Raw genomic sequence first — 27,298 nt, 5'->3', positions numbered from 1 at the left:
AGAACATAAACACAAGTATTCTGTTAATATTTAATAAAACAAGAAAGTGAACTAAAAGTGAACCCATCGAGTGAATACCAGACGAGAAGTGTATGTGTGCGTTGATTATTATATTAATTATGGTGCTTTATTTATGACAAATGACTGGGCTGCAATGAAAATCGATTTTGTACCTCGACCATGTACTATTCTACATAAGTTATCCAGTGGAAATGCCATCCCCGCCACCCCCTCGCACATTTTCCGCGCATTTTCCTTGGCGCTACCAAAGAAATTGTAATTTATTAATTTATAACACAAGCCACCCAGCGAAAAGGTCGTAAAAAGCAATGTTGCTTGGTCGTTTTTGGGCGCCCAGGAAAATTAAGAAGAAAACCCACTCGAAGGAGCAACTTTTCCTACAGCTCCTGCCTTCCCACTGCTCCCGCTTTTCCGAGTGGGTGGCACGCGCCAAAAACAGTTTGTAAACATTTTCCACACAGCGAGCGAAACACGAGAAAATCCAGACTGTAATTTATTACTTGCTGCATAAATAATAAATAAGCGTTAATAAATATATACAATATGCAATATATAAATGTGTCTGAGCGCCCGCACACCGCCCCCTCGTTTCTCACCGTGTATTTGTGTTCGTTTTGTGTGCGGGCCCACTTAAAGGATCCAAAACCTCGAGACTGAATTAAATAAATAAATACAGAAATAATAAATAAATAAAGTGCCCAGCTTGCCTGCTGTTTTTTTTTGCTGCCAACAGCTGCGCTCGCTATAAATAATTAAACGAAAATAATATATTACGAGGAAGCAGGCAAAAGTGTGGAAAGGCAAGAAATCAGGGAGTTTCGGGATTGAAGTTTTTAGGATTTCGATTCAGATACTTGTCAGCAGTTATAATTTTATTTAAAGGAAAAAATTAGATTTGTGCTACCAGTTTGATTTCACATCCTCTGAGGAACTGACACTCATTCTAAAACATTTTTTTAGGATTTATTTAAAGCCAGGCTTTAGTAATAAATAAATGAAAATCTTGAATCATAAAATCAGCTTTGAACTGTCGACTTCGGAGATGTGCGAATCTTCAGCTTTTGGCAATTTACTTATTTATTTATTTGAGGCCGAGTTTTTCCCAAGAATCATCAAATTTAATGCGAGCAGCCACGATAAAAGCAACAAACATGAATAAATAAGGGGAATAACAAAAGGCGGAGCGCGGCCATAACAATAAACCAAAAGTTGCCAAGAGCAGCAGGAGGAGGATGAGGAGGAGGAGCGATTTTCCTCCGCAGCCCACAGCTCGGGGAACTCTGAGGATTCGGGGTAGCTCTTCAGCTCCTCAGTTCTCCAGCTGTTCAGCTCTATAGCTCTCCGGCTCTTCAGCTCCCTCGACGATGAGTCCATGGATCCGTATCCGGATCCAGAACAACAATAAAATAAACAAAAATAATAACTGTCGACGGCGCCGAGGCGCTGCGGCCGCAAGATTTAATTGGAATGAAATAATAATAAACATAAAAAGTAGCAAGAAGAAGTATTATAATAACAATAATAATAAATATAATTAAATTTCATGGCGGCAGCAACTTTCCACCCCGACAAACGACCCAAGCGAACCGAGCCCAAGCAGCACGACCCCGCGCACAAACACACATAAATTAAAATTATACAAAATATTTAAATAAATATAATTACTTTGGGCCCACTCTCCCCGAGCTCTGCCATAAATAATAATATTTAATTAAATATAAATCTATAGACGGGCGCTGTGCGCATGCAAGTATGTCCAGAGACAACAATACAAAATAAGCAATAATCGCGCACACACTTACAAAGCGAATCCACATAGCCGCTATATACGCATCCATATATAAATATATATGTACATATAAATATGTAGATATATGTATATAGATATGTGCGTATAAATACAACAATGAGCGGCGGAGACTACGAATAATTGCAGCTCAGTAATATAAATTAAGCCAAATTAAACATAAATAAATGTGTGCTTAGCTTTTAGCTAATAAAGCACATTTCTGGCCTGGGCGTTCCAGTGGGCGGGGTGGGTGGTGGGCGGCGATTGTGCGGAGGGGTGGTTCGGGGTGGCTGGCAAATACTAAACATAAATTAATAGAAATTCATGGAAATTTCGACTGGCAGGGAGAAGGGGCAAGATTAATAGGCTTATTTAATAGAGTTATGACTAAGAGCAAATGTGCCCGCTGATTCAGCTTGATGTGGATAAAACACTTGCCAAGATATTATCGTTATAGATCCCAAAATATATTCGATTGGCAGGGGGAATAATGTGGCAGACAAGATAAAGCCATATTATAGCGCAGCATTCTCTTTGATTGGCAGTAAAATATCTTATTCCGAGTTAATTGAAACAAATTAAATTTATACAAGAATTTCATGCTATTAGTCCATGTCCATATATGTATGTTCCTTATGTCAATGAGTTTTCCTCTCTTTCAGTTTTGAACTGCTCCCAGGAAAAGTTCTCGTTACGCCCCCGAAAATGTGTTAGAAGCCCCGCAGAAAACCTGCAAGACAACCGATAAGAAGGAAAACTCTATATCAGCACCATGGACATGACCAAACAGATTGTGGACTTTGAAATAAAGTCGGAACTGCTCGGTGAAATCGATCAGTTCGAGGCGAGTGACTACACAATGGCTCCACAGGAGGAGCCTAAGATGGTGGAAGAGTCCCCCCAGTTGGAGCATCTCGAGGACCAGAACAGAAAGTACTCCCCCGAAAGAGAAGTGGAACCCACTCTCGAGGATCAGGGTGAGGTCGTTGATCAAATGCAAAAAGATGCTGAGAGCGTTGGAGAAGTGAAGTCACCCGAGAAAGATGTGGAAACGGAGCTGGTGAAGCCCAAGGAGAGTCCGATGAACGAACAAGCTCTGACTCCCCCACCACGACCTCTGACCTCCAGTGAAGTGGTGGGTCTCCGGGATCCCGAGCACACCGAGCTGCGTATGTGCCTGGAGTCCAAGAAGTCGCGCTCCCTACCAGTTTCCCCACAGCCCCAACAGAGTCTTAAGCTAGCCGGATCGGCGCTCTTTGAATTCGGCCAAAGATCCTCTCCAGTGGAGACCAAGATCAAAACCAATCCCGAGACGAAACCGCCGAGGCGCAAAATAGTTCCTCCCAGCGGCGAGGGGCAGCAGTTCTGCCTGAGGTGGAACAACTATCAGTCCAACCTGACCAATGTCTTTGACGAACTCCTGCAGAGCGAGTCCTTCGTGGACGTTACCTTGTCCTGCGAAGGCCACTCGATCAAGGCCCACAAGATGGTGCTATCCGCCTGCTCGCCCTACTTCCAGGCCCTGTTCTACGACAATCCCTGCCAGCACCCCATTATCATCATGCGGGACGTCAGCTGGTCCGACCTGAAGGCCCTGGTGGAGTTCATGTACAAGGGGGAGATCAACGTCTGCCAGGATCAGATAAACCCCCTGCTCAAGGTGGCCGAAACCCTGAAGATCAGGGGTCTGGCGGAGGTCAGTGCGGGCAGGGGCGAGGGAGGCGCCTCCGCACTTCCCATGTCCGCCTTCGACGATGAGGACGAGGAGGAGGAACTGGCCTCGGCCACTGCTATTCTGCGGCAGGAGGGTGACGCCGATCCCGATGAGGAGATGAAGGCCAAGAGGCCCAGACTGCTGCCCGAAGGAGTCTTGGACTTGAATCAGCGACAAAGGAAGCGGTCCAGGGATGGCAGCTACGCCACTCCGAGTCCCTCCCTCCAGGGCGGTGAGTCCGAGATCTCGGAGAGGGGCTCATCCGGCACTCCTGGACAGAACCAGAGCCAGCCCCTGGCCATGACCACCTCCACCATAGTGCGCAATCCCTTCGCCTCACCCAATCCCCAGACCTTGGATGGCAGGAACAGCGCCTTGAATGCAGCAGCAAGCCAGAGGAAATCACCAGCACCAACAGCGGGTCACAGCAATGGAAACAGCGGCGCCGCCATGCACTCCCCACCCGGGGGCGTGGCCGTGCAGTCCGCCCTGCCGCCCCACATGGCCGCCATCGTGCCCCCACCCCAATCCGCCATGCACCACCATGCCCAGCAACTGGCCGCCCAGCACCAGCTGGCCCACTCGCACGCCATGGCTAGCGCCTTGGCAGCCGCAGCCGCCGGAGCTGGCGCAGCGGGAGCGGGCGGAGCAGGATCCGGCAGTGGATCGGGCGCCAGTGCTCCGACTGGAGGAACGGGAGTGGCGGGAAGTGGAGCCGGCGCGGCGGTGGGATCCCATCACGATGACATGGAGATCAAGCCAGAAATCGCCGAGATGATTCGCGAAGAGGAGAGGGTGAGTCAATAAATATATTTCCAAACACACGTTTTTATCCCAAGAACATATTGGTACTAATCTAGAACACCGAGTAAATATATATAACATTTTTTAGTAATAATGAGATCATATCAACACTTGCGTAACACAAGATATCAAGTGATCTTAGTCATGATTTAACAAGTGTAATTGCTTGCTAAAGAAATGAGTAAGGTAAATTAAAAAGTTATTTCCCTGGAAATTGCCTGAGGCAACGCGATTTTTTCAGAAAAAACACGCATTTATTAGATTCCTTGAGAGCTTCAAAAGATTTAGATATTTTGCACATTTCTTTATGAATTCCGCGGAAATAAAAGGCAGCGAAGCCCTTCCAATAGAGTAAATACGTAATTATGATCGAGAAGAACAGCTAGTGTAAACATTGGATACTGGATACTGGATAGCAGAACTCGCAGAATCATGAAGTCATGAGGTGAGGCAGGTGATCAGTGATCGCTGTGACTAATAGTGGTGTTCCACTTGCATGCAAATAAATACATTGTCATTGATCTCAGAAATAACTGGTACCCGAGCAGAGATACAAAGTAACAGAAGCTTATGATCATAAATATTGATAAATAATGGGAATAATTGTGCACTCGCATTACAAGTATGGGTATTATATGCCATTTCCCCTCGCCGCGCATTACGTGGCTCGGATCTCAGGCATAGACGTCACCTCGCAGTCCATGGAACCACAAGGCAGGGTTCCGTTTCCTCGAGCGGCTCCGATTGACCCCCGGCGACCCCTTTTCGCCGGCGAAGGCTGGGCAAAGCAGCGATTTTGCATAATGCGCATACGCCGCGTATGCCGCGTTTGCCGCGTTTGCCGCCGTGCAACTGGAACTCAGACAATCGCTCACTTAGTTGGTTTTTAGTTCGCTGGGAAATGCATATTAACGAAATCTTTTGCATTCCCCCAGTCGCATTTGGCTGCGCGCCGCGTTGTTATTTCTATTAGATTGCAAATTAAAGCTGATTTACTATTTGTATAAGAAACGGACCAGGGGTTAGGGGGGCGAGGTCGCGACATTAAGTGCGTCAGCGACTTGAAAAATAATTCAACAACATTTAATGCTAATGACGAAAATTGCACAATGCACGCATACAGATGAGCGGTGGAAAGGCAAAGAAAATCAACAAAATTATAAACAATTGGCAGAAATTGATGGCAAGGCAAACAAAAGTCGCACAAATATTTGATTTGTTCGTCTCGTGCATCTGATTCTCCATAATTGCAACTAATGCGCCTCCGATTTTCGCTCACTTTTGCACTTTGGATTCTGCATTCTTGTCTCCGGTTTTCCGACTCGTTGTTTTTCCAGCGCTACTCACTTAATATTTGACATTAACTATCACTATTCTTGAGCTGCCATATTTTTCCACGTTACCACTTACATAAGCTATGCTAAACGTATGTAAATAAATCAATAATGAGTGTGCGCCATGAACAAGGAAATTCAAGATAATATATATACTATATATACTCTCGAGATCCGCAAATGCGTTGGAAAACTTTGATGTTCAGTGTGGCGCATAAATAAATATAGTTCCGATTCCGATATCGAGTCAGCTGCCTGCATATTTATGCGAGCAAAATAAATTAAGATGGAGGGAAAAACCCTTGGATGTTCCCTCCTGATTTCCCATATTATTCCCTGCTTTTTGCTCGCACAATTTACTGTTCCTTTGTTAATTTATTGAAATGAAATGAGAAATAAAATCAAGAAGAAATAGACGGCAGTAAAAGGGAGACGTATAAGTTGGCAGGCACACCACAATTCCCCCCACCCCACGGGAAAACCCCCCAAAAATTTGACGACGTCACCGAGAAAATCCAGAAGGATGCTGCGGCTGGGAGCCTGTTACTTAATAGAGTCCAACTTTTGCCTCAGTCAATTCCCAGAGTTTTCTCTCGCCGAGTTTCCCCACTTTCATTCATAGACCTCGCACTCGGAAAACTCACACACACACACACACACAGGGAACGAGAGAGAGATGCGGAGACACACACGCAGCGTTGGGGAAACCCAGCAGTCAGGAAAAGTCGCAAGAAGCTCGATGTCTAGAGGGCTCCTCCAGCCCCCACCAAGTTATTTTGTGCGAGTTCCTTGACTTTGGCTTTTCTTTTGTGCGTTTGCGATTTGTTTTTGCAAGAAAATTACACGAAATTGCCAAGTGCTGAAAGTTCTTTGACAGCCAAGGGCGGCCCACTCCCGCTTTTCCCACTTTTCCGACTTTTCCTACTTTTCCCCGCCCCATCCGCTTTCCCAGCACCTCTTTGTCTCCGGCGTTAGTCATAATTGCTCCATGTGTATCTCTGGTTTTTGGGTTCAGCCAGCTGGTTCAGTCTTATGCAAAGCAGGTTGCTTGAACTCCGCTTCGGAAGCGGAGCAACTCCACTTTTGACCGTGTGAATCTCCCCTGCGGACCCCGAAGATCTCCAGCCTAAGCCCAGTGTCATCGGCTGTTTCCTGTGCGGTCCGCAGCTCATTAGAGGTCTTTGATTGATTCGAACCGCCGGTGTAGGGAAATAAATCAAATTTATGTGCGCAGGTTTTACATAAGCCTGGTGATCGCCGATGGCCGGCCACCCCGAAGAAACAATGGGAAAACCGAATGGGAATGGGTTTCCAGGGGTCTTATCTGCTGAAAGCCGGAGGTTTTCTGGCGAAGATTAAAGGATTTCGTAAGGCGGGCGGCACTTTGGAATTCAGTCGCCAGAATTATATGTGAATTCTATAATTTACGAGCCAATTTCGATAATTTCTTTAGTTTGTGAGCGGGCCATAAACGTTGCAGCAATTGTTCCTGCTCAAAAGGTTATATAAAGGGAATTTTCGGTGCCCGGCGTGGAACACACTCGAAATAAATAAGTAATTTATTTTATGGCAGTCCCGAGCGGGCCATAAACCCACATAGATCTTATCGCCGCGCAAATAATACAATATAATCATAATAACAATTTGTAATCTTAAGTCGCGTCGATGCGAGCTCTTGGCTTTGGTAATTTCCTTGATAAGATTCCTCCCCACCCGCCAGCTTTTTAGCCCGCTTTCTTTTCTTTTTTGTTTTTTCTACCCTATTTTTAATTCTCGGTGTATTGGCGCTACGTGATCAGTGCTCTTGAAGTTCTTATATTAAAGACTGATAAAGCCGCCTGGTTTGGATGACTCGTGGAGGGAATGTGACGCAGTGACTCGCTGAATTTGGCCAAATCATCTTTGTATTTACAGGCCGACGGTGATTGTTTAAATAAAGAAAAAACGATTATAGTATACGGGGACAATAGAATTTTTATAACACTATATATATGGGGTTTTTCTATCCAACGGCCGTCGAATCATGGCCCACGTCCGTGCACTTGCTGGTGGGTAATTATAGAGAAATATTTGGCTAATTGGCCGTGGAATACAAGTTTGGTATCAGATTGGGAGTATCAAGGGAGTTTATGGCGAAACACCTTTGGAATCTGATTTTTTATCGCTTTAGGTTTTTTTAATAGTGCTCCAAATTAGTTTACAACTCAAACATAGCGACCTTTGTGATCAGGAATGGATTAATTCTCCTGCAACATTCTGATTCAGAAATGGATAGTATTTTTGTCCTAGAGCTAACACTTTGTACCCTCCAGAAAGCTGGATGAGTTCGTTCTCCTGCCCATTCCACTACATTTCCATTTGCTCAATGTTCCAGCTGCGCTCTCCTTCGTTTGTCTTCCTCGCGTTAAGTTTTGTTATATTTCCATTTATTTGGCTGCCTTTTGTTACACTTTATTTATTTATTCCGCATTTATTGTGGGCTACAGACACACACTTTTCTGTCGTTAGTGCAGTCGCGACTGTTGTCTTTATGACGACTGTGATGACGACGATGACGATGATGATGAATGCGATGATGATTATGGCCGTAGCCTGTTGTCATTTCAGTTTCAGTTTCTGCTGCCTCGATGTGTTTTCATTGTAGGAAAGACACAAGAAAATTATAGGTATCTGCCCTTATGGCGCTGCGCAGCGGAGCGAAACAATAAAATATAAAATAAAATATGTACGAGTCTGTTTACGCAATTACAAGCAGACAAACACAGCGCGACCGTCCCAGAGATACAATATTTATAACCGACAGATACGAGTGCCGCAGATACAGATACGCAGATACATAGATACGGATACGTGTGCATCTCGCAGATACTGCAACAATTAGGGGCACTGGCAAAGGGAGCGCAGATAACGGTGTAAATGAAAACCGAAATTAAAGAAAATTATCTCGCATCTGGCGGAGAAACTACTGCCTTCCACAAATGGCATTATAATGTGTTATAATTCGACAGTGCTTACACAGAAAAACGAAAATGTGTCATTGTCATCGTGCAATGATTGATATTGTGAAGCCGAAGATACTCGAATAATATCATAGTACAAGTGCAGTACTTGCTGAATTCAAACCGCTTTCCTGCAACAGTGTGAGCTCCTTTTCTGCACTTTTCTTTAGATCGGCATACTCGTGTTTTTATCCAGGATAATGACAAACGCGAATTGCAGCGGTAAGTGCGTGGAAAAGGAAAGCGCTCTGTAAACGCCCCTAATTTGGCAACCAACTAAAAAAAACAACTCTTTCCCAACGTTTTCTGGCACTCGGGCCTAATGGCACCACCCACCCACCAGCCATTTTCCACCCACTCCGCACCACCCACTTGAGGAGTGAGTGCAACTGCAGTTTCTTCTTTATGCGAATGCAATTTGCTGGAAAGGTTCGATTGCCGCAACTGCACTCCATGTGGTTTTCCTTTTTCCAGCCGCTTGAGCCCTTTTGTGCATCCTTTGGCAGGCGGATAATTCGGCGTGAAATTAGCCAGCAAAGTGAGCGAAATCGAGTGGGTTTTCAGCTGCGGATTTTCCGACTCCAAGTCCGGGGGGGAAGTCCATCCATTCCGGGCGGAGCCTTTCTGTGCTGTTTGTTTATCTCCACGGGTTGAGTCGCATCTGTAAACAGAAACAGCGTTTGAGGAATGGGCCTTTGAAGTTGCCTTTCCTGCATTTGATTTGTTATTTTATTACTCTACGAATTTTAACACATCTGCTGGAAATGCATCTGTGAATTATTAAATGTATCTTGTATCTTGTATCTGGTATCTTGTTCTGCTGCCAGCGACGAACACATGTAAACGGAATGTTCTCTGCCTCTCCCTCTTCTCCTCTCGCGCGCACATCAATATTTATTACTTTGTGTACATTTGCCGTAGAACAAATTCTTTTTCATTTATTTATTTTCCCTCTGCACTGCATTTCTTAATTTAGCCATTCCTCTTCATCTGCTTCGTTTGTGTTTTACTCTTTTCGGCCCTTCCTCATCCCTCCTCTCCCTTTCCAACGACTGCAATTGTTCTTTTTTGTTGCACCCCCGCTTCGTCGGCAGAGAAAGGAACAAAGAAGGTCAGAAAAGGGGGTGAGGATCTTCCCAAATCGAATCATACGATATGCACACGAAAAGATACTTTCATAACTATATAACTCAAACTTACCTAAAGTATTGTTGAAATTATAAAACTGGTTTTAGCGTTCAAACATTACATCTTTTTCATAATCTCTACAGTAATTTCTCTCAGTGCACACTTTTCTTTACATTTGCTCTTGTTCCCTCTTTTCTGTGGCGTGTAATTATTACGATTGGATATATAATTTGTAAAGAGAAACATATGTTTCCATTTTAGTTTTTTATGCTACTTTTGAGCTGCTCTGGCTGGCTGCTGTTACTTATGCACTTTATTAGTTGTGTACAGTTTGGTTTGCTGGAATGGAAGCGGCCTGTTATTCATTTGATGGCCCAGAGTCATAAGTCAGTGGGAACTGTTTGGAATGCCATCGAAAGCCGATTTTCCAATAGCCGAGCTCTCGGCGAATAGCAGATGGCTTTCGATCTATCTGCGCGGCCCTAGCATCTGGGAAAATGGCCAAGTAGCTCCGATATAGATGTATCCCGACAGCGGATGCATCCGCCAGATACACGCAGCACACTCACCGGCACCTGAGCTCAAAAATGCAAATGCAAACGTCGTCTTTTCCAGGTAAATAGCGTCTCAGAAACTATCGCATTTACAATATTTGCTCAACGAATACATTTTCTACTCAATATTTATTTAACGGCAAAAAGAAACGTCAACAGAAGATGTGCTTAAACAAAAGATAAACGCTAAGTTCGTCGGCGACCACGCCCTGTGCCTTGTGGCTGCAGCTCGTATCTTGTATCTTGTATCTGATGGATGCGAAGTGAGATGCGAGTAGCTGCGGTTGTCCAATTGACACCATTTACTCCTCAGCGCGGATTCTGCGGTGGCTTCTGTCGCCTGCTGCTTCTGCCATGTTGCATGTTGCTGCGGGATGTTGCTGCTGCTGCTGCTGGTGAGATGTTGCCGCCGTGGCGTTGACAGGCCGCAAGCCGCAGTTGCGCCCAGCGTCTCAGCCAGTTGTCAGCGGGCCACGCACTTTTTGGTGTCACTGTACGAGTCTATTTGTCTGCCAGAAGCAACAGATGCAGCTACACTGAGCGAAAGAAAAGACACATTCATGCATTGTGGTTGAAGAAAGGCAGTATTTTCTTAGAACTTGTATCCCTTATTCATTCTTGGTCTTTCTTAGACACATTTTGCTGTTCGTGGACAGTATTTTCTGACTGTGTACCGCCTCTTTAGAGACAACGGCAGCCGTCGCATTAATTCTTAAGCAATATTTATAGTTGTATTTTGTCAAATATTTGCACAGTTTGTTTTGTGCGCTGTCAAAGACATTTATCAAGAGTCTGCAAATGCAGCTCGCAGTTGCGACTGCTACCGTTGCATTTGCATGTGCATTTGTATCTGCATCTGCATCTGCATCTGTATCTGTATCTGCATCTGTATCTGCTAATTGCCACTAGTTTCGCAGCCGTTCTCATCGCCGTTTCGGCGTTCATTCATTATATTGTCGCCTCGAGTTGTCTTTTTCATCTGTGTGAGGTCAAATTTACTTTATTAATTACAACCGCAGCAGCGGCAACCGGCAGCAATAAATTTAAATGAGTCGCAAATGTGTGCCGCTCATTTCGGGAAACACACGACAAAAATTGGAAACTAAATGCTGCCTAATTTTTTAAATTGCCGCGCTTGGGGAACCGAAAACGCTGACTCGATTTGGCGACCCATCCCATATGTACATGTGTAGTATATTTATTTATTCGCCTTATTCCAGGAATACCTACTTATTTTCCGCGCTCGCCATAATTAATTAAATATTTTCATAGCCCGGTGTGTTTGCCTACTTTATAATGGGCCGAGCAAAACTAAATAAATTTCGCGCCGAGCTATAATTAAATTTATGTGGCTGAGTCACCTCCGTGTGCGATGAATGGACGCCAACTTGGTCAATGGTCTATGTCTCTATGCTTCTATCCATCTCTGTGCCCAAGTCGAAGTCGGATCTCCAATCCATATATTCCATTTAATCCATTTATTATATGTATGTATATCAATTTATTGAAGTGCTGCACAATGGCAGCGGGGAAATCGCCGAGTCAGCGGCTTGTAATTTAGCAGTTCCCACAGATCTCAATGCATTTCTGCCGGTGATTAATTACCGTGCTTATTATTATTCATTTCTGTGTGGCTGGCTGCTCTAAAATCTCAACTATTTTTCTGACATTTACTTGAGGCATTTGCGAGCGAGTTCGTATTTTATTTCAAATACTTTGCTTTCGGGCGGCTGCCGAACAGGTCTTTGAACTGTTTTCGCATGTGCGCCAGATACAAGATACGCGCGCCTTTTGTTGTGTTTCTTGGCTTTGTTTGCTCTCGGGGGAACTTGTGCCAGCGAGCATAATTACTCGAAATTAAATTCTAAATTTATAGTTTGCATTAAAAAGCATTAAGGGAATGACTAAGAGACAGCTCGGAGCCGTTGTGGGTGCGACTTTTGTGTTTTTCGTTCGCCCAGCGCACTTAACATTTTCTCGTTTGCAAATGATGCTGCGGCTGATTCATGTCACCAGATTATAATGAAATTGGTTTATTAGTGATAATTCGGGCTGTCGGCTGGGGAGTGGCGTTCTTGGCCCAGGACTGTGTCCGATGACTCAGGCCGTGAATTATGATATAATAAATTTGTCGGATAAAGTGCGAATCGAACGGAAATCGAGTTCGATCCGGGCTTGTGCCAAGCAAATTGGACTTATCAAAAGTCTGTATGTACGTAGTTTGTAGAAAAGAAACCGTTTCTAGGCAGACAATCAGTTCGAATGGCTGAGCTACCAAACTTGTGATTATTGTTCCTCGAAAGGCTTCTAATTAGGCACCTGGGCAGCCGTCTTGCATGTAATTAGCCATAAAATGTAATTAATACGCTGGTGAATTGTAAAAAAGTTCAATTGAATCCAACAATTAAGTGTGGCAACGGCAAACTAATAAATACATATATAAATTACACGACTGTCCCGCCGAACAGGCGCTCATGTCAATCGAAAGCCAACGCCTGCCATGGTCATTACAGCTGCCACTCCCCCTGGCATTCCGCCCCTTTAAAATTAAAAAAAAATAACACAAAAAAGAATACAATATACTTAATCGCATATGCATAAAGCGAAGACAAAGGAACGACAATCCTCGCTGTAATTACACAGAAATTTAAATAATAATAAAAAGTGGGAAAACTTTTACGTTGATGACTCCCGCGCTGGCAAGCCGGCAATTAAAATATAAAATGTTAAGGAAAAAATCCGAAGCGAGTGGGGGATACAATAAAATATGATCGTGTAATTTTTTATAGTTTTAATTAATGGCTTTTCTTAGAGAGCTCTGCCCTCACCCTCCCTCTGCCCCTCCACTCACCTTTAACAACATATCGCATGTATTTTCCATTTTCATTTCCATTCGCCTCGAATGTGTTTCTGTATTTTCGTCGGTCAGTTGGGCCACATTCGTAATTATATAGTTTTATTGTAAGCCACAAGGTATTTTTCACCTTTGTCATCGTGACGGTGGCGTTTTCAGCTCGCTGGCATTTCCCGCTTTCCCAAGCCCGCTTCAACTTCCACCATTTCCATTTCCACCATTTGCAGGGTGCAGCGGAAATGGATGAAAAGTCGTTTCCACATGCTTTACAATCTCCTTTTAGACCCAGCCCCACCGATCCCCCATATTCCAGTTTGCATTCAGATTTATATATATTTATATATATCCATCGAGCGTTGGCTCCGATCTGCTGATCTTTATTTATAGCCACCGAAAGTGGCGTTATTAATAATATTTATTTAAATGGTTACTTTATTAATCAAAGCCCTGTTACACGTGCGTTCTGATTTTGTATCTTCTTTTGTGCGAATCCGTTGGCGTTGCTGTTGTTTTGCGCTTTTTAGCAGCTCGTTTTTTGTCGCTTTGTGTGTTTATTTGCATTAATTATTAATTTGCTCGTTTGGCAGTTTGCGCATGCGCAAATGTTATAAAAACGGAGGGGAAAAATAACGAAAAGAATCTCAGGCACGGCGTCGAAATGTTTGAATTTCATTTTAATACATTTCGCTTGTGGCCCGTGGATCTTGGAGTTTTGTTTGGTTTTGTTTTGTTGTATTTTATCTTATTTTTTATCACTTTTATTAGTGACTATCGGGCGGCGTGTGGCGGCTGTCGAGTGAAAAATCAAATACAACGCTTAGCTGGGCCCAAAATAGCTCTCGCAACTGATGGATTCGCTCTAGGAACTGCTTACTTGCGATTAAAGACCAAAAACGGCTCCTCCGGGCAGCTAATTATACAACTCTCCGGGGGCCAGCGACCTAATGAGCCCCAAAAACCGAACCAAACCAAAACGAGCTCCTCGTCCAAGACAACATCATCATTTAAAAGGCTAAATGAAAGCATTTCAATTGTCTGCACGAAAGCCGCTCGGTGGAAAATAATGTAGTTGAACAATAGTTGGAGCCCTGAACCCCCAAATGGCTTAACCCTTGTGCGCCCCACTCTCTTCGCTTTTGGGGGCCGCGTGACGCGACAATAATAAGAATAATAAACGCACACACGGCCCATGCATTCATCGTAATAATAAAATAATAAAAGTGTATACAAAATGTGTTTTGTACGAAATATCAAAGAACCTCCCCGCAGCCATCCATCCATCCCCATCCGTCCATCCATAAAATCCATCTTGGCCAGCTGGCTGGCTACATCATAAACTCATGGATGTATATACGCCGAACTCGTGGATGGCGCATTTATTAATCAAAACTATCTTGTTTGCTATTGCCATTGAGCGCGGCATATTTCTCGTCAATTTTAACTAATAAAATTTAATTTATTTAAATTCCGAACGCTCGCATAGACCCACATAAAATCAAATCACAAACATTGTCAGCTGAGCCTACGAAAAGTAGGGAAACCAGCGAATATCTCAATATCAATACATCTGTAGCTGAAAAGAAAAACACACAAATTCGAATAATTTATGCCCAATGGCCAAAAAAGACATAATAAAATGGCAGCACAAAAGTTTCTTGTGAAACAAAGTGATAAACGCAGTGGATCGCTGTCTTGGACTAGAATTTACCCAGTAATCTGGCGGAATGGTGGCCCAATCCACCTGCCAACAGGTGGCCCAATATGCCCAGCCTGAGGTCAAGGGGTAGTCAAAGCAAATTACACAAATTTAAAAATAATAAAACTAAAACGTGTCTGCATAAATTAATTAATAAGTCAACTTCGAATGTGAATGTGGCAGTCAAACGAAGACGAAGACAAAGATACAAAGATACACAGATACACCGATGAATTTAAATATATTACTGGAAGCTGCGAACTGCAGATAAGTCAGAGTTCCCATTCGTTTCATTCGCTCGAGCGGATGAGCTGAACGCGGAGAGTTCCCTCTAGAAAGGTAATTGCCTCCGCCCCCGAGCACCAGCTAAGGGTTAAGCTGCTGGATCTGGAGCCCGAGTTTATAAGCAACTTTTTATGCGTTATTCTTTTTATCGCTTTTACAGCCTTTCACGCTTTCATTGTCTGTCATTTGCGTGCCGTAAAAACACACAACTTTATAAGGAAAATAAACGCAAGACATCGTGGCCAGTGGGGGAATAGGGGGAAAACGGAATGTAGGGAATGGGAATCGGGTAACTTCCTGGACCATGGATCATCCAGCCATTTGAATTCATTTCTATTCGGCAACCACACGTAAATAAAGAAAACTTTTAGTGGTTCGCGGCAGCAGCCGAAATTTCCGCTCGGCGGGCGACTCATTAAAAGTAAATAAAAAATCAGATACTAAAAACAATCGAGAAGCGCTTTTCGGGCGCTTGTTGAAAAAACGATGTTAAATAAATAAAAATATATAAATACACATCAAAACACAAATAAAACGGATATTCAAAGAGCAAACATCGAAGGCGCGACTGCTAAAATGCCCGACCACGCATTTCGACAATGGGGGTCGTGTAAATTTCTAAAGCCAACTATGCGGCGTGCCACGCCCCCAAACGGCAGGCGTACTTGGGAAATCGGTTAGTGCACTCAAAAAAAAATATGTACATAATTTTAAATATTTTTCTAACATTTTTTATAATGGTTGGACTACGTGGCAAGAGAAATTTGAAAGGGTTTCATCTCTGATTTTTCTTGGCAAGAATGAATATCCATTTTTCTATGCACTCATTTCTCTCGGTGCAATCGAAAGTCTTTACGGATTCGGATTGGCGTCCAGTTTGATTTATTTCTGCCAGCGAGGCCAAAAATATATACCGCAAATAAATAAAAATCTAGTTTGGCAGTTATTTATTTTATTAATTTGCGCTGCGCGTGTTGCCTCCGAAAATGAAATGCTGCTTCTTTTGGCTGCTGCTGCCAATGGAAATGATTCACTTATTAAAATACACTGGCGTTTAATATTTATTTCGAGCGTTTATGTAATGCCCGTTGTATTATTTCATTTTCGCGGCGCTGCCGCAGCGAGCAAATTCAATTCTCATTTCACAACAATGTGGCTGCTGCCTTTTTGTTTATAATTAAACGCAGAAAGCGTATTTCTTAATTATTTATTTTATTGTTGTTTATTTTTAAATGGGCTACAGACAATTTCCTGCACTTCAAGCGAAACAAATAAAAGTGACGCAGCTTTTTGCGATCCGAGCACTACTTTGGCTTTCCATGCCCCGCATTTCCCCCGAAAAGCAATTGAAAAGCAAATCCGAGAAATGCGAGTGGGCATTATTAGAGTTCAGAAATGATTATACATCAGCCGCATGGAAAACATTCCGTGCGATGGGAAAGTATCGCTGCATATCCCTGAATATCCTGGATATCTGGCTAGCTGCTCCTGGCATTTGTCGGCTGATCCAACAAAGGATGCACCGACTTAAGCCTGTGTGCTAAGCCCGAGTCAAAGCCCCGCCTGCGACGGACGATTGGATTCTCCGGAGTGGAGAGCAGATCCGCTAATTGCCAGAGGTCCTAATGCAAATTTAATCCGTGTGTGTTGCGAATTATTTTCGCCGTCCGCAGACTGCGATTGCAAATCAATTGCAACTGCAATCTCAGCTGCTCCTTGTTTGCTCGCGTGTGTGTGTGGCTGTGTGTATTTACATATGTAATGGTCTCGTGTGCACACACACACTTACTCCTCGACTATAATAATTATCTTGAGCAGACAGCGCTCGACTAAATCAATATTATGGCTGACTAATAAAGGTGTTGCCCACACACTCGCAGCTGCACGGATTTAGATACAGCATTGAATATGGAAACAATCGCCGCAGCGCCAGTTGCAGATACATTTGCAGGTACGTTTCCAGCTCCAGATACAGATACAGGTGCGGATACAGATGCAGATACGAACACAGATTCGGATACAAATGCATTTGCAGTGGACGAGCGTTTGACAGGTCAACGGGAAAGGGCATTAGAAATAAGTTGGAATAATATAAATGGAGAGGAGTTAGCTGCACTGTCAGAAAATAAGGTGGATAAACAAGGCTTAATAAATAGTATATATTCTGAGCAACAAATTTAATCAAATTCTTAAATGAAGAATCTCTAAAATAATTGAAACTTTACTTTCATATATTCAAGTAATTATTTTATGGATTAGCTTGTGTTTTAAGTGCACCAACCTGCAGCCCATGGCCTCATGAAAGATTCAGATCCTGCCTGGACTGACTTCTGTCCACTGGACCTTAATGAGGCCCCACTCCGATTGGTTTTATATCCCTGATTTGTATTAATTACACGTCCGTAGCCCCAACTCTTTGGGAGCCCCTTTCGGGGATCGTAGAAAAAAACAATCAAATATGCATTTTAAAAGTTGCCCGACTTTGGACTCGCCCCGTTTGCAGCTGAGTTCAGTTTCGTTTTGGAGCGATCCGACTCGACTCGACGCTACTCCCCCATGGCCTGCAACTCAAACAGCAGCCAAAGCCCAGACCAAACCATATTTGTCTAACCTGGGCCCCCACACACACACACATGCAGGCTTGGCATGGAAGGGGTTTCGGGGGTCCACGGGCCTCTATTTGCCCAGGACCTCGGTGGCCGAGTGCATGCTGCGCTCTGTTTTTAGACAGTGGGCGGCGCAGCTCCTCTCTATGCTATTCAAAAAATTTAATGGCATTTTAAATAAGAAATTACACAGGCCGTGCATATTTCATAAGACTTCGTATGCGCCGGCGATGTTCGACGCGGCTCAGAGTTCGGAAAGCAGGAAAAGCCAAGGGGGTGCGGGTTGGAGATGGAGGTGGAGGTGGAGGCCCTCTGCCCGACTCCCCAAAGTATCAAATGGAAAAACTGTGGCCCAAAAGCAAAGAAAAGCGTGCCACGGCTGCAAAATAGTTGCAGTTTTCCGCCTCAAAGCAAAGGAAGCAGGCGCAAATGATCGACGAGTAAATACCACCTATAGAAGTAGGAAAAGAATGGTGCAGGATACTCAATGCCATTGTTAACACTCATAACACTTCTATCTATCCTTCGCCTCATTAACTAAATATAACTCATTCAGTCACACCTTTCTACCCTAAGCCAGCCCATCATACCCCGCATACCTCGCAAAATAATGGCGGAATGTTAGCTGTAATTCTAGCTTTATATGGCCGAACGGCGAGTTGCGAGGTTGCAAAAGTTGTGCTACCTTTTTGCATAGCTTTGCACTCATTTAATATTTATGTCTCTCTAAATATTAAATATTATTTCAAGGCTTTGCAGTGCGTTTCAGGCGCCCTTCCCCCACTTGCCCCCTCCCCCTTTACCACCCAACCCCCATAGCAGCATTTCAGCTGCATTTGCAGTTGCAGTCGCCGCAGTTTCTGCCTCTGAGCCATTCGATTGAGAAACGAAAGCGTAGCATACATTCGAGCGCTTGACCGGAGTCGGATTTTCGCTTCCTGGCTTTTCTTTTTATTTAAACTTGCGAGATTTGCGCGCCCGTTAATAATTAACCAGCAGGAGCCTTTCTTCTCCGGCTTCTGATGATGGCAGAGGCGTGTTTTCCGCTTTTCCGCTCTAGTCTGGCAGCTTATACAAGTTTAATATTTAATGACTGTGTGCAGCCGTTTTAACACTTTGTAGACTTTCTCCTCGAAGCCCCTCCTCCCCTCCCCCCTCTCCCTATCACCGCTCTGCTGCAGTGAAAGCGCGCTTTCAATCAGCTCAAAGGACACGCAAGGCTCCACGTCCAGGCCCAGGTCATTACATTACATTACTTCCATTACATCCAGCCAGCCAACAAAGCGCAGGCTTCGAGGAGGAGGGGATGTTCCGGCGATGTAGCCTCATTATCCGCTATGCTAAAAACAATAAATTACTATTTGCAAGAGGTTAATTTTTACTTGGCGGGCATTTACCAGCCAGCAGAAATTACATGAGCAACGACTGCAGAACTCACAATTGCTCGACAACTGCACAACCATAACAATGTCGGCCAAAGCTCAAGTAAATACTACAAAAGCCAGGGTCGAACTGACCAGAAATGCCAGCCAAACACACACACACACACAACCAGAAGGCCCTTAGAAATGGCAAACCCTATTGGTAAAACCACTTGCTTACACATGTTTTACTATCCAATTTAGATGTGTAAACTAGAATATATTCTTAAAATATGGTTTGCAATCGTGTCACGCCGTCATCGCTGCCAGAACTGACCCCTCGCAAAGTCCGAGTTCGCAGGACAGCCAGCAAGCCGGGCAAGACAACTTTTTGGGTGGGGTCAGCAGGAACGGCGGGGGTCGCAGGGTGCCTCGGATCGCGGCATTTCGAGTTCGAGGGTCCGAAAGAAGTCGGCGGCCCATTTGAATGTTTTATAGCCATTTCTGCTGTCGGCTGCGGCTGAAGTTGCCGTTTTGCCGTTTTGCTTTCGCTGTTTTGCTGGCAGTTGGTTGGTCGGCAACTTGACACACCTCAATGCACGTTGCACTCAACACTTGGCGTATAATTATTTATTACATTTAAATTATTGTTGCCATTGTTGTGCGGCGAGTTGTAGTTGTTGCCGCTGTAGCTGCTGGGTGCTCGAGTGGCGAGCAAACAGCAAAACTTCCGGGGGCAGCGGGAGTTGCGAGCTTCATGCACTCGCACTTGGCTTTTATGATTGCTACAATTATTGTGGCCCTGCAATTCCTTGGACTTGCAATTGTTTATTGTTGTTTGGCCCTCTTGCATTTCATTATATTCCTATTCCTATTCCGATATGCATATACATACATACATATATGTGAGCATGCAAAGAAACCAGATACCGTACCCAAGAAGTATCTATGTGCCCGCACACACACACTCACTCAGTAGCTTTCCCCGCCTCGCGAAATGTGTTTTTCACATTATTCGCATGAATAATGCATTGGGCCAATATGCATATTTTATGTGAAATTCGTGCAATAAAATACTATTAAATATTTAGTTGCCGCCGCCGTCGACGTTTTTGCCTTTGTCTTGCGCCAGGCAAAAAGGAGCCAAGGAACCTGTGCTGGGTGTCCTGTTTTTCGCGGTCATTAGAAATTCGGGGGCTCGGGGGCCGGGGAAAAGGGATTTATAAAAATGCAAATCGATTCGCGGATCCCCGATGAAGAGTGTCAGTCCGGAGGACCGATAATTGTAGTCTCCGCGGGCACCGCTCTCAAATGAATTATTCCAGGCGTCTTAGAAAATTAATGATTGGCATCGGACAAGCTGCGAAACAGGAACAAGGTGCGGTCACACTGAGAAAAAGAATGCCACACCAATGGTGCAAGTAACGGGATATACATTCTCTACTACTTGTAGAATCCTTAAGAGAACGTCCCCATTTCGGTGATAAATTCCAACGGGCGGAAGTAACAGTTGATGTTTCAAAAGACAACGACGTGGCCAAGGTTGCCGGGAAACGGGCGGAAAAGTGGGTGGCATGCGTGCGACTGGCTGGGAAACACACAAATATCATAAGTGAATGAACGAGAGCCACTATGCCCAGAGCTGGCGGCCAGAAAGAGAGCGCCAATGCGGAAGTGCGGAACAGCGAGAGCTAGAGAGAGAAAACTAGTTGGCAGTAGTAATAGTGAAGGCTAAAAGCGACCAGGCGCCCAGCAAAAGTAAAAGCTGCCCCACAAAACGGCGAGGAAATCGCACAGTTCCTGCTAGTTGTGACGCACAAGGGCGGCGGTTTGGGAGGGGGCGGTGGGTTGTCCCAGGGTTGGGGCTTCCGAGGGCTAAGAGCGGGGGATGGGTGTGGGGTCTTGTGGTGAGCAAGTTGCAGACAAGAGAAATAACAAACTTGAGACGCCACCACGGTGGAACACGAATCGAAAATGAATAATAAATAAAGTGTTATATAATATAAGAAATATACACGGCGAAAACGGCAGGAGGAGCACTACGGCAAGAGTTGTAAGGATGGCGGGCGAGGGGGGTTAAGGATAAAGGACATGGCCGGGAAATGGGGAAAGTGGTGTAGTTTTAGTGCTTTTCCAGCGAGCGGGGCAGGGGGGCGGGGGCGGTTGCTGAGTTTATGTGCGCGCTTGAAAAATAAAATTAAAATTGCATTAGAATCCAAGGGGTATTACAGCTGCGGGGGGAGGGGGGCATAGTAGTGGTGGTAGTTGGGGGTTGAGGGTTAACCCGCGATGTAGTGAAAACTTGAAGGCTGTTGAAAGGCGGGGGGCGTGGAAGGGGATAGTCTATGCATTCGGATTGATGGCAATGCGAGTGTGAGGGCGTGTTATAAATTTATATTTTATTGCCAACAGACACACACAAAGTTATAGCAATCCATATACACAAACCTACTGTACTATATGTATATATACATATATATATATATATAGAATGATATCCAAGTGTGGGTGCAAATAAAAAATATTGAAAGCGTTGGGGCACGAAAAATATTTTCTTGGGGCAAAACAAAAATCAATAAATGTTTATAGAAATTTGTAGCAGCGGAAAAGTTAATTAAATAAATTATTATGTGAATGGGGCGTGCACACGATGAGTAATTGGCAAGAAGAAGAAGAAGAAGAGCCAGAGTAGCAAGAAGAAGAACAAGCAGTGGAATAAGAAGAAGCAGCAGCAGCAGCGCCGCAAATTAAATTAAATGAGTTGAAAGAAAGTTGAATGCGCGCACACTTCAAATTTGTTTTTGTTGAGCCAGTGGCGTCGAAAGGGGGAAGGGGGGTGAAGAGCCATTTGTTGTTGCCAGCCAAGGGGAATTGGAAATTTAATTAATTAAACATTTTCGAGCAGAGCTCGTAATATTTTATTATATGAGTTGCATGAATGGCTGACAGGAGGGGTTGATTAATCTCCGTTGAAGGGAAACTTTACGATCTATACATTGAAAGAAAATATTAGATTACTGCGCAACAATATAATTAAGTTTTCTGGAAAGGGGAATTTTGCAAGCGATGAGAGTCATCTATGAAGTCTGATAGACCAGTCAATTCTTATTAGTAAGTAAATACACATAGATGGAGCTGCCATAAACCGCTCACACTGACCGCAAAAAGTCAGCGCACATCGCAAAAAAAAAAAAAAAATAACGGTGGCGTCATTAACAAAGTGTTTTACATAAAATAGCATTTTTAACGCCATTTTGCTTGCGGCTCGGCCGCATTTGTTACACTTACGGCCACGGCGAACTGCCTGTAAAAATGTAGAAACGCTTCCGACTTTTCAATTTCAATTATTCATACGTTTTATGACCTTTTCCTTGGCAGGCGGAGTGTGGAGTGTGTTTTTCCTCCAGTTCGGCGTTCGGCTCGCTTCTTCGGCGCCTACTCCTCAAATATTTAAGACTTGCATTATATGTTCTCTTTATGCGCTGCATTTTTTCCACCGCCCTGTTTTGTATTTCATCTTTTTCCACCTATGTACCTATGTATATTTTTTTCTGCGCTGCCCATGCTCGCTGCACATAATTTGTATTACGCCCCTGCATATAAAATGCATGGCTACGTGCGCAGAGGGGGCGTGGCCAGCCACTGGCCAACTGGCAAGCTGGCCAAAAGGAAGGCTTTATGGCCAGAGCCTCAGTTTCGGAGGCACGAAACGTGCATCAATTTAACTTTTCCTATGCCTCCGCGGAGTGAGCAGAAGGAAAAAAGCGAAATAAAATGGGGATTCTCTTCATTTGGGCTTTAGTTTTGGCCATGGCGTTGAACTGAGTCGCAGCTCCCGGTTAACCCCTGAATGGCCAGCGCTGATTAGTGCGGCCGAAAGGGTTAAAGGCGGGCTCAATTAGGCGGCACAGCAGAGGCTTCGCCTGAATTCCTAATAACAGCAATAAATAAATGCCTTTTTCTGCATTCCGCTAGGTGAAGCCGAGCCATAGCCTTTTGGCCGTAAAAAGCCGCCAAGACAATGGGGTCGGGATGGCCCCACTTTGTATACTAATTTGCCTTCGATGGCCCAGCTCCCCAACTCCTTTGCATACGAAAATGCCTCCGCCACATTTATGGCAATCATAAACTTTTACGGCCAGCCACAATTCGTGTGCAAATGTCACAGGGCCCAAAGTGAGCCGAAGTGGAAAAAACTAGCGATTCGGCCGACTCCAAAGATACAAGGCACTGGCTATGCAAAGTTGGCTAATTATTTAAAAGTAGGAAGAAGGAAATGTAAAAGGTTATGGCTGTGGAATATATGTATTCCTATTGCAGCTTATTATGCAAGTTCCTGCACAGTGAACTAAAATGTTTCAAAACTTTAGATTATTAACCTTACGTTAAGTATCCATAAGCCAGAAGAAAAACATCAGACTAACTCTGTTCTATCTAATTCCCTTTTTTCCAGGCCAAGATGATCGAGAGTGGAGGCCACGGTGGCTGGATGGGAGCGGCAGCTGCGGCAACTGGAGCAGCTTCTGTGGCGGGTAAGTTCCAGGTCTAAGCCGATGCCATTGCAGCCATTTCATAATGTCCGCGTGACGTGTCTTCCAGCAGATAGCTACCAGTACCAGCTGCAGTCCATGTGGCAGAAGTGCTGGAACACCAACCAGCAGAACCTGGTGCAGCAGCTCCGGTTCCGCGAGCGCGGCCCATTGAAGTCCTGGCGACCCGAGGCCATGGCCGAGGCCATCTTCAGTGTCCTGAAGGAGGGGCTCTCCCTGTCGCAGGCTGCCCGCAAGTTCGACATCCCCTATCCCACCTTCGTCCTGTACGCCAATCGGGTGCACAACATGCTGGGACCCTCGCTGGATGGCGGAGCTGATCCGCGGCCAAAGGCACGCGGTCGTCCCCAGAGGATCCTGCTGGGCATGTGGCCGGAGGAGCTCATCCGCAGCGTCATCAAGGCCGTGGTGTTCCGGGATTATCGCGAGATCAAGGAGGACATGAGCGCCCACCAGTACGCCAATGGACAGGGCCATGGTGTAAGTACTTTTTATTGCAATACTTTATGTTTAAAAATATGACTGCTCGTATGGAAGAGATCTGTCGAATTATTATAGTTGCGAATTTCCTTGGAAGACTTTTTATAAGACTATGAAATGCTATTGGAATTAACTTCATAATAATAAACATTTCTCAATGGCAAAAATAAATGGCTGTATTTCAGCCAGGTGGAATTTGCTTTGTGTAAACAAATGTGTTATTATATTATTTTAGAGGCGCCAAGGTCTTATTTCAGTGTATAAACTGCCAATCGTTTTCTTATTACCAACAATTTATAGCTGATCCGATAGTAACCCACTATTTTGTTTATTTATGTATATTGTTTTCTAATTCCCATTCAAATATATCCAATTCTAACCCACTATTTTGGCCTCCATCCTTTTCTATGATACTTGCAGACCTATATCGGAGGAGGCACCACCACGAATGGCTACCACAGTGCTGCGGCAGCCAAGCTGGCGGCCCAGAATGCTGCATTGGCTCCGCCGGACGCAGGAAGTCCGCTGAGCTCCATGACGGAGACCCTGCGCCGCCAGATCCTCTCGCAGCAGCAGCAACAGCAGCAGCACCACCAGCAGCAGGCGCACCACCAGCAGCAGCCCTCGCACCACCAGCAGCAGTCGCCCCACGCCCAGTCCATGAACATGTACAAGTCTCCGGCCTATCTGCAGCGATCCGAGATCGAAGATCAAGTATCCGCAGCGGCGGCCGTGGCTGCGGCGGCGGCCAAGCACCAGCAGCAGCAGGGTGAGCGAAGGGGTTCGGAGAACCTGCCCGACCTCAGTGCCCTGGGCCTGATGGGTCTGCCGGGCCTGAACGTGATGCCCTCGCGGGGATCGGGTGGAGGAAGTGGTGGCGCAGCGCCGAACAGTGCCGCCTCCTATGCCCGCGAGTTGTCCCGCGAAAGGGAGCGCGATCGGGAGCGCGAGAGGGAGAGGGAGCTGTCCCGCCAGTATGGCAGCCAGTCGCGGGGATCGAGCTCCGGTTCCGGAAGCGCCAAGTCCCTGACCGCCAGCCAAAGACCAGGAGCCGCCTCGCCGTACTCCGCCGCCCACTATGCCAAACATCAGGCGAGCGCCTACAACAAGAGGTTTCTCGAGAGCCTGCCCGCCGGCATCGACCTGGAGGCCTTCGCCAACGGGCTGCTCCAGAAGTCGGTGAACAAGAGTCCGCGCTTCGAGGACTTCTTCCCGGGACCCGGCCAGGACATGAGTGAACTGTTTGCCAATCCGGACGCGAGTGCAGCTGCCGCGGCGGCCGCCTATGCGCCTCCAGGCGCCATCCGGGAATCGCCTCTGATGAAGATCAAGCTGGAGCAGCAGCATGCCACCGAACTGCCGCACGAGGATTGAATCCTGGGCAGGGGCGGGGCATTGGGACACACGCTGGGGTGGGGCAATCATTAGGTAACCAAATAAATGAGAGGGGTGCTAAGTAATCTTGGATAAGAGTAAGTAGTTTTGATTTTAGAACTGAAGGTCTAGCAATTTCAATTTTATAATGTGCAAAATATAATTCATAGAACAGCAGATACGTAGCATTACATACGATTTTTTTTATGATAAATCTTTTAAAATAGGAAAAGTGTGTAGGAGGCCCCCAGCTCATATAAAATGTGACTGATAACGTAAAACACACGTTATATCTTATCGAGAAATAGCAAAAACGTGGAATAAAATGAACCGTTTCACTCCGATAACATCAATATACGACGTTAATACCAAGCATATGCGATTTATTTTCCCCAAGAAATAACCCGAAAAGTCCAATGATTACTTGCCCCAAAGATTCTTGGCCCGAATTGGAAAACCACCCTGAGCCCAAAGGAAGAAGAAAACAATAGACCCACAAACATTTTTGGACTGCTACTTGAACCCCAACGTTTTTAGTGTTTAGTGCTTAGTTGAAGTTGCTAACTGGTTTTTATGCCTAGGCTAGTTTTAGAGTGTATCGAGGAAGGTATAAAGTATTAACCTATTATTAAAGCACACCCCAAAACACAACAAACACACACACACCCAAACACACACATACTTCGGAACTTTCCTGTAAGGATAGGATCTCGTACTTTGTCTTATTTATTTCGAGAGAACTCGTTGCGTTGATTGCCTTTTTTGCCACGCGAAAATAATAATAATAAATAGGCTTACGATTAACAATAAACAACGTAACCGTAAACATTAAAGTTACGATTAGAGACTTGTGCATTTCTTAAATGTAGCTTAACCCTAGAATAGCCCTCAAATACAAAACACTGAATGTTGTCAAATCCGGTAATCACCACTTTATACATATATACGAGTACATACGAGTACATATACGCAATACTTTAGATACATAAACCCACACAGATAGACGTGCATACCAATACCATACCACGCACGTACATAAACTTATATTAATGGTATTTCCAAATGTAACTGTAAATAATGTACAAATTTCCATAGCTTTAGGCTTCGACTTAATCTTAGACTTACCCCAAAAAGCCCTTCGCAGCACTTCTTCTATGGTAATCGTATTGTAAATGAACGAATGGGCAAACAACGCAGGCAGCATCACATTAAATTTCTGCTAATTTTATGTAAACAACCACACAGACACACACAGAGTCACACAGATACACAATACCAGCGCACACGGCACACACACTCGACTGTCAGATACGCATATAGTATGTGTATGCATATGTATTGTCCGAACTGCGTGGGTGAACTATTATCTTTATAACTATTATTACGATTATTATTATTACCTACCCCTAAAAGATGCGCGAGGCATTCTTGAGTTTAGTTAAACCGTAAATTATACAACAATAAACAGAAAGAAAAAATAAAAACGAATCGAAAAGCTAAATGTCAACCAACCACTTTTGATGTTTTATTTATGGGAGAAATGGATTGGGAAATGTTATGTATGGTCAAGGAAGCTACATAGGTCCTGAATAAGGACACTCTTTGGCCAATTTACAATTGGGGAAATGAAAGCGAAAGACTTCGCCAGCACTTTGGGGCATTTAAGTCGACCTTACCCCCTTCCTTCTGGGGCATGCACTTCCTCGTCGGCCAACTGATGGCCCCAATTCCGAAGACATAATTCACTTA

General features: G+C 44.7%; 1 protein-coding gene across 3 annotated transcripts; it reads left to right on the top strand.

Annotated features, from left to right (window-relative positions):
• On the top strand, nt 1-27,063 carry LOC117139426 (protein bric-a-brac 2). Of its 3 annotated transcripts, none has more exons than XM_033301720.1 (5): nt 1-90; nt 2,473-4,319; nt 23,599-23,677; nt 23,748-24,175; nt 24,596-27,063. In XM_033301720.1, the coding sequence occupies exons 2-5, from the start codon at nt 2,583-2,585 to the stop codon at nt 25,547-25,549; spliced, it is 3,198 nt and encodes a 1,065-aa protein (XP_033157611.1). In that variant the 5' UTR covers nt 1-90; nt 2,473-2,582; the 3' UTR covers nt 25,550-27,063. The 3 variants fall into 3 exon arrangements, with proteins under 3 accessions (XP_033157611.1, XP_033157608.1, XP_033157610.1); XM_033301717.1 differs by having other exon boundaries at nt 23,745-24,175; XM_033301719.1 differs by having other exon boundaries at nt 7-96; nt 23,745-24,175.
• The last annotated feature ends 235 nt before the right edge of the window (nt 27,064-27,298 follow it).

This window comes from Drosophila mauritiana, chromosome 3L, assembly GCF_004382145.1.
Source record: "Drosophila mauritiana strain mau12 chromosome 3L, ASM438214v1, whole genome shotgun sequence".
NCBI classification, from domain to species: domain Eukaryota; kingdom Metazoa; phylum Arthropoda; class Insecta; order Diptera; family Drosophilidae; genus Drosophila; species Drosophila mauritiana.
This window is presented reverse-complemented; position numbering and strand designations above follow the sequence as displayed.